At 31.2% G+C, this 7,726-nt stretch overlaps 1 protein-coding gene across 1 annotated transcript; it reads left to right on the top strand.

Moving 5' to 3' along the window:
* Nucleotides 1-2,246: 2,246 nt before the first annotated feature.
* LOC114170067 (Peptide-N4-(N-acetyl-beta-glucosaminyl)asparagine amidase A protein) lies at nt 2,247-4,369 on the top strand. Its single transcript, XM_028055542.2, has one exon. It carries the CDS (start codon nt 2,307-2,309, stop codon nt 4,116-4,118), a length of 1,812 nt encoding a protein of 603 aa, XP_027911343.1. The 5' UTR covers nt 2,247-2,306; the 3' UTR covers nt 4,119-4,369.
* The last annotated feature ends 3,357 nt before the right edge of the window (nt 4,370-7,726 follow it).

The raw sequence follows: 7,726 nt of genomic DNA, 5'->3' as shown, positions 1-7,726 counted from the left end.
ATCGAAGAAAATGAAAAAAAACTCTCTAAAGTACCTAGAGTTACATATAATGAATTTGAAAATTCTTTAGAACATGATTTATGATTCGGGGATATATCCTCAAATTTGGCAATACCCACCAAATCAAATTGATGATATACGAATGACTTATATAATAATTGAGGTCCATATCATGAAACTTCTTATTTCTATAGCTACCTGAAAGATATTTTTCTACAAAGGAAATAATCAAGAACAAGTTGAGAAATAAGATGGTGGCTAAATTCTTAACAAATAGTATGATAATTTGTATTGAAAGGGATATTGCAACAAACTTTAGTTTTGATTCAATTATTGAAGATTTTAAGTCATTGAAATAGGAGCAACATTATGACTAAAGGTAATTTTTTCTTTTCTTAATATATTATCGTTGATGATAAACTTTATGTTTCACTTTCACATATATTATTGTCAAATTTTATTGGATTTTACTATCATGTATGTTTGTTTTGAGTAGAGAAAATGATGAGAGGAAATGAAAACCTTTTTTTAATTAGAATAATTTATAAATAAAAGGGTCAAACATGTTTTTGGTCCCTCAAGTTTCAGTGAAATTCATAATTAGTCACTCTTTGAAACTTTTGACCAATTTAGTCCTTCATCTTTATAAATGCGTGAATGTAGTTCTTTTAACCAATTTTTGTTAAGTTTATTTGACGTTTCAAACACATTTCATGATAGTATTTGAATTGTTTATACTGTTTGACACATTTTCGCTTCAATGTTAACTCAAATATTATCATAAAATGTGTTTAAAACGTTAAATAAACTTAAAAAAATTTGATTAAAATGACTAAATTTATGCATTTCTAAAGATAAAAGACTAAATTAGTTAAAAGTTTCGAAAATGAACTAATTCCAAATTTTACTCAAACTTGAGGGAACAAAAATATATTTAATTCTAAATAAAAAATATAACTCGACCAAGTTTAGCCACTACTGTTACTATTTCATTTTTGTTATGTATTATTAGTGCAAAAACATTTATTGCGCGCATGTGTTTATTGTTTTATGATAACAAAAAATAATGAAATTATAATTATAAAAAAAATGTAAATAACCTTTATAATTTAATTATAAAATAGTTTTTATTTATTTTATATATAATTTAATTATAAATAGTTTTTATTTATTTTATGGATGATATTTATTTATTTAATTTAGAAATAGTTAAATTTAAAAAAGTATCAATTAGATTGGAATAAAAAGCTAACTTAAGGAGCAAAAGTTATGATGCATCGATACTTTAATATGGGTCACATATCCATATTCGACACGTATTCATATCCGATACTTTAGGATATTTTATTGATACTTATAAATGAAATATCTATTTATAAAGTCCTAGTAGATTACAATAAATTTTTTGAATAATGACCAATTTTAGTGACAAAAAATAATAAGTGAATATAGTAACAAAATTATAAACTAAACATTATTGGTAACTAAAATAGTTCAAAAAATTATAATTGATCTCTAAATTGATAACTAAAATAGTTTCTATTATAAACTGGTTTCTAGATTGGTCATTAAGAGTTTTCTTCTAATGGTACTTTTATGATGACAATAATTTATATTTTTTGTGTTAAAGACTTTAGTACACATGGTTTTAATTTGGATTCATACAATAACATTCATATATTTATAATATTTTTAAAAATTATGATACATTTTATAATATTCATATATCATGTATCTATTATATATTATATTATAGTATTGTATATGTGCATCGGAAAAAAAGTAAAAAGAAAAAAAAATGGACACAAGAAAAAAAAAACTTCTTTTTATATAAATATATAAATATAGATTAATCTAAACAAGTTTTAACTCATCAGTTGATAAGAGATTAAAATAAGTATAACTTTTTAAAAGTGATTATTCAAAAATTAACACATCTATTATATATGACTGATTGATTATAATAAGATTTCAAATTCTACTATTTACACTATCTTTGGATAAACTATTTATTTGATCTTCTTAACTTTTAAGTTATATTATTTACATGATGATAGTTTTTAGAATTTAACTTTAGGAGAATGCATTTTAGAACTGTAAGTGTATTACCATACTACTTAGGTTGTATTACCATACTACCTAAGTTTGATTAACATGGTAAAAAAAAACAATATACATATTTTCTCCTAAAATGCCAAACAATATAGAAGGAAAGTATTTGATTACCTTGTTGGTTTTGTTTTATATGCAGGGAAACAACAACTCTCAAAGCAAAAATCATCTTAGCAATTATCACTTCCTACACGATGGACAATTATTTCTTCCTCTTCATCTTCCTCGTCTTCTCCCATTTCCTCTCCATTTCTGCATCTAATCTCTACAAAATCAAACAACACACCATTGATTTTCCTTCTGAACTCAACTCTTCTGACGACCCTCCACCACCAACGGAGTACTTTGAAGTCACAAGACCCATTGAACTCCCCAAAACAAAACCTTTCTCTCACCACATTCTCCACCACGACTTTGGCTTCACCTATGGCCAACCACCGGTCCTCGCCAACTACAGCCCACCCTCGCACTACCCCTTCAAAACATTCTCCAAAATCGTGCTTGAGTGGAAGGCCACTTGCAAAGGAAGACAATTTGATCGCATTTTCGGTGTGTGGCTTGGTGGGGTTGAGCTTCTGAGAAGCTGCACTGCAGAGCCAAGAGCCACCGGCATTGTTTGGAGTGTCCACAAGGACATAACAAGGTACCATTCTTTGTTGTTAAGTCCCCAAAATCAAACCTTTGCAGTGTTTCTGGGCAACGTGGTGGATGAAACCTACACTGGGGTTTACCATGTTGATGTCACTATTCACTTTTACCCTTCTGTGAAGAAGCGTTTTGGTGATGGGTCTGATTCAAAGGTTGGAGCTTTGGCATTTGGGGGTGGTATCCCTGCTGATTTGGTTCTGCCCATTTCGAGAAACCTCCCACTGAATGATGGGTTGTGGTTTGTTATTGACAATTCAACTGATGGGGGTTTCAAAGAGTTTAGGGTACCCCAGAATGCCTATAGGGCTGTGTTGGAGGTGTATGTTTCGTTTCATGAGAGGGATGAGTTTTGGTACACTAACCCTCCTGAGGAATATCTCAATGCCAACAACCTCACTGATGTGCCTGGGGGTGGTCCTTTCAGGGAGGTTGTAGTTTCTCTTGATGGGAATGTTGTGGGTGCAGTTTGGCCTTTTACTGTGATCTACACTGGAGGGGTTAACCCCCTCTTGTGGAGGCCTATTACTGGAATTGGCTCATTTGATCTTCCCTCCTATGATATTGAGATCACGCCACTTTTGGGGACATTGTTGGATGGGAAGAGTCATTCGGTGGGGTTCACCGTGACGAACGCTTTGAATGTTTGGTTTGTTGATGCAAATTTGCACATTTGGTTGGATGGGAAGAGCAGTAGAACAGAAGGAGGAGTTTTGGATATTGTTAACAAGCCTTTGGCTTTGTCTCTGGTCACTGACTTTGAAGGTTTGAATGGAATATTTTGGACTAGTGCAAGGAGGTCCATTTTGTGTACTGGTTGGATTAGATCCTCCTATGGGAATGTTACTATCAGTTTTGCACAAGATTTTGTTTACAACAATTCAATGGTGATGGCTAATGATGGGGATATGCAAACTGTGAAGCAACTGATTCTTTCCAATGACAGTGTTCATGCTAATCTGCCATCACCCTTTGTTAAGGACACACACACAGAATTTTCCCTGTACTTGAACACATATGACGTGGATCAGGACGATGATACTTCTTTATCCGTTTCAAATGTTACATTGGGATTTAATGTGGACAAGTCAAGGAGTTCAGCTGTTGGATTTTCAAAGAGTTCTGTGAAAAATGTGCAGGATGGTCAGGGAACTATGGTCATCAAAAGGAATTTGGTTGTTAGGGGATTGGGTGAAACACAGCAAGATTACAGTTATGCAAGTGATCATGGACATTGTTATTCTAGGGAAGTTGGCAGCTCAAATTACACTATTCTCTATGACAGAGTCAGTCATCCATGTAAAAGAAGAAGTCACCCTCTTCTTGGTTCTAATTCTATCAAAATGTTGCCTGTTATGTAGTGTGCTTTCTGTTAAGAACAGAGAAGGTTACTCTCCCTTGCTTGATCCTACACAAGTTCTTCCTTTCCATGAAAGTTTGCCTTCAAAGCTCCAACTGCAGGAATTTGTTCTGTGCTGTGTCAGTTTGTTATTTATTTGCAGCCAAGATTTGTCTGTTTTACTCTTTTTTTCACAACAAATATGTATTATGCAATAATCAAATTGTGATTCTCTTCCTCAGTTTAATCCAACATGGTTAGTTTTCTGTGCTAGTTTTCATGATCTATAAAGTTTCTGCTTGAATTGTTCTTCAAGCAACATGCTTACATATTTAGTATTCTTGAATCAATACAAATGTATGCTACCTTTGCTCCCATAACAAGTTATTTGGTCCATATGAGAGATACCAGAGAAGGATTATAGTCTATCCTGATAACATTGTTTTAAAAGCATAACAGAGGGAAAACAATAAGTATTTTAAAATATCAAAATCATTGTTCATCATCAATGTATTTTGAAGATAAAATAAGATAATATCGTTAATATATCAGCAGAGAATCCAAATTGACAATACCATAAGAAACTAGAAGAGAACTTGAAGTTCATTTGACTAGATTAAGGTATCAAATGCTTCACATCTACTTTTGTTAAGTACTATTTTACGAGTTCCTGTGGTTACAAGTATAGAGAAAATAGAAATCTGTTTGTTTTTCTGATGTTTTAGTTTGAATTGACCAGTGACCCATTACCAATATATATTAAGTTTATGCTGCTTTTACAGAACCAAATGCAATGAAGTGTATTTGCTCAGAGTTAGTAATGTGTTAGAAGCTACGCAAAGAACAGAAGAGTATGAAATGTTAAAGAAACTAAATAACATACAAGAGCAAAATAATGTTACTCCATGAGAAGTATAGTTAAAGGGTTGGTTTCCAGGAGGTTAAGCTTTCAAACTTGAGCAAAAGAAAAACAAATTATGCATAGATGACAAGCAATAACTGTTGGAGGTTCTCTCTCAAGAATTGTTGTGGTCCCAGAGAAAGAGTGAGGGAGAGGTTGGAGAAAAGAAGAGAAAAAGTGATTAATTTAGGGAAGAAGTAAAAAGAAAAAGTACTATTATTATGATACTGAATAAACATTATTGACGAATATATAGTTTTTAGAAAGATCAAATATCAACTTACTAAATAGAAATAGTAAATAATTATAATAAAAAATACTAAAAAATACTAAAAAATAATAAAAATATAATAAAAGTTATTATTGGTGAATTTTAGACTTGAATCGTAAGTTAATTAAATCGGATTCCGTTTAACACCTATATAAAAAAGTTACATTTTTTTTTTCAATTCAACCCACCAGTCTTAAATTTGTGATGAATCTGATTAACTTTTGAGTTTGAAAACATTTTTTAACATTTCTAATTAAATTGGTATAAAACGATGAAAGTTTTAAATTTTAAAATTTGAATTGTCTATAAGAATCCGGATCTTAAAAATTAAAAGAACTTAACTATATAATTAATTAATTTTTAAAACTTTTAAGAATAAAATATTAACACCCTTTGAAAAGATCACATATACAGCGGGGATCCTAAGAAATCTAGTTATGTCCGTGTTTTATAAACATATATAAAACAAATGTTCAGAAGTCATAGTAGGGTCTACTAGTGAAGTTGAACACACTAATATTATAAAGATTAATTAAAATACTTCAAAATGAATAAAGCTTGCATGATATGATCACAAAGGGTATTGTATAAAAGCGTATTAGTAACATAGTACAAAAGGGTGAATCTTCAATATTAAAATGAATACTCAGTTTATTATATATGTAGGGTACCATACTTTCTTTTTCAGAATTTTATTATAGAGTGAGTGACGACAGCGCCCATTAGATTACATCAATTGCACTTCCTTATAATACAATGAAAAACTATGTGAGGAAGAGTGTATCAAAGAATTTGTGAAAAGGTAGTTTTGTTAAATACAAAGGTATCGTGTAAGTGAAAATAATTCATGTGAAAGTTAAATTAATATAAAAATGGCTTTTTATACTCAGTTTATTGATTTTACAGGAGATTATCTAACTAAGGAAATGTATATGCCTCAACATAGGTTTCTTGGTTTTTCTACTATGTAGGATTAAAGCAAATTATAACATAATACGTTTCTAAATTATTCTACTTGGTTTAAACTACTATTTTAGTTTTAACTATAATTCTAACACGTTGGTCTATTTACTGAATCATGTTAAGGTTTTGTAAAAGGTGGGGTTTAAATTGCCCAAAGTGTATTTTAAAATAATAGATGCCATAGTGAATGAGTATGGAATTTAACTTGGGGAAGAACTAGATTAGAGTGGGAAAAAAGATTCAATAACACAACTTAATACAAATCATAAATGGTCAAAAGATTAAAAGAAACTGCGATGATTCCTAGATATAGTTGGAGGAAGAGGAAGGATCATATACACTAAGGTTTGCATACAGTAGTCTGCAAGGTATTATAGGTGGGGAAGACAATAGTGTTTTTAAATCTCTTTGATGCTTAAACGTGCTTCAAAAGGCACAAATACTATGATGGAGGAAATGATGGATAAGATGACAATTAAGACAAAGTCAGTAAGTAAAGACATACATTTAGGTAATACCTTATGCGATTTGTGTGCAGAAAGTGATGATAGTGTTAAATATCTCTTCTTTGACTGTAAAAAAAGCAAAATAGTATGGGAGATGTGTGATCGATGGATTGGTGTGAATATGGTGCATCATAACAAACCATGTGTCAATTTCCAACACTTTCATCTTATGCAACTAAATGGAAAACAAAATAAAAGTTGGAAAGGAATGTGGCTGGCCATTATTTGGAAAATCTGGAAGCATAAAAACATGGTAATTTTTAGGTAAAGGAAAGTAGACCTAGAATAAATCTTTTGTATGGCACAAGTGAGTGCATGGACTTGGATGAACATAAATTTCCAAATGTAACATTTTCATATAGTAACTGGTACCAATGCACAATTCAATGCTTAAAATCATTGTGATTCTATTGAGAAATTAGTTGCACTTGGTTTGAAAGTAAGAAAGTGAAGGCTTATTTTGTAGGAAAGGAGTGTTAAGGTTGGGGAAGGTATGTTTTGTTTTTTGTAGGGGATGAAAATGCAATGGAGCATAACTGTTCTATTTATCTAGAATAGACAACAAGACAATACAACTCCTTTACTGTAGGAATGGAGCTAGGTAAGAAAAAACATATGCAAGGATGAGGGACATTGTTGCAGTAAGTTAAGCAAGGGTAGACAACCACTAGGAAAATGCCATTATGCTCATTATGCCAACATCATATTGGAGCATAATTCCATGTGACTTTGTAACCTTTGGATTAGTATGAAGTGGCAAGGTCTGAAAAAGTATTTTGTTACTAGATATGGTAGTCATTCTATAACATCTTTGCATTTATAGATTGTCGTAATCCTAGGCTAACATATTAGTCCCTCCCTCAACACTTTGTTAGCATAGGTACCTCTAAAATGTGTAGACTTTATGTGAAGGTTGTAACTCTTTTTGTAAAAGGGTCAGAGTACCCCAAGTACTCTATTTTATTTAATTATTCATTTTTGACTGATAA

Source organism: Vigna unguiculata, chromosome 11, assembly GCF_037176805.1.
Source record: "Vigna unguiculata cultivar grain cowpea cultivar isolate G323 ecotype 2 chromosome 11, ASM3717680v1, whole genome shotgun sequence".
In the NCBI taxonomy this organism is placed as follows: Eukaryota; Viridiplantae; Streptophyta; class Magnoliopsida; order Fabales; family Fabaceae; genus Vigna; species Vigna unguiculata.
The sequence above is the reverse complement of the archived record's forward strand: the minus strand, read 5'-3'. Positions and strand labels throughout refer to the sequence as shown.

Excerpts from the sequence above, each read along its gene's own strand:
- LOC114170067 (XM_028055542.2), top strand. The coding sequence starts at position 2,307 with ATGGACAATTATTTCTTCCTCTTCATCTTCCTCGTCTTCTCCCATTTC.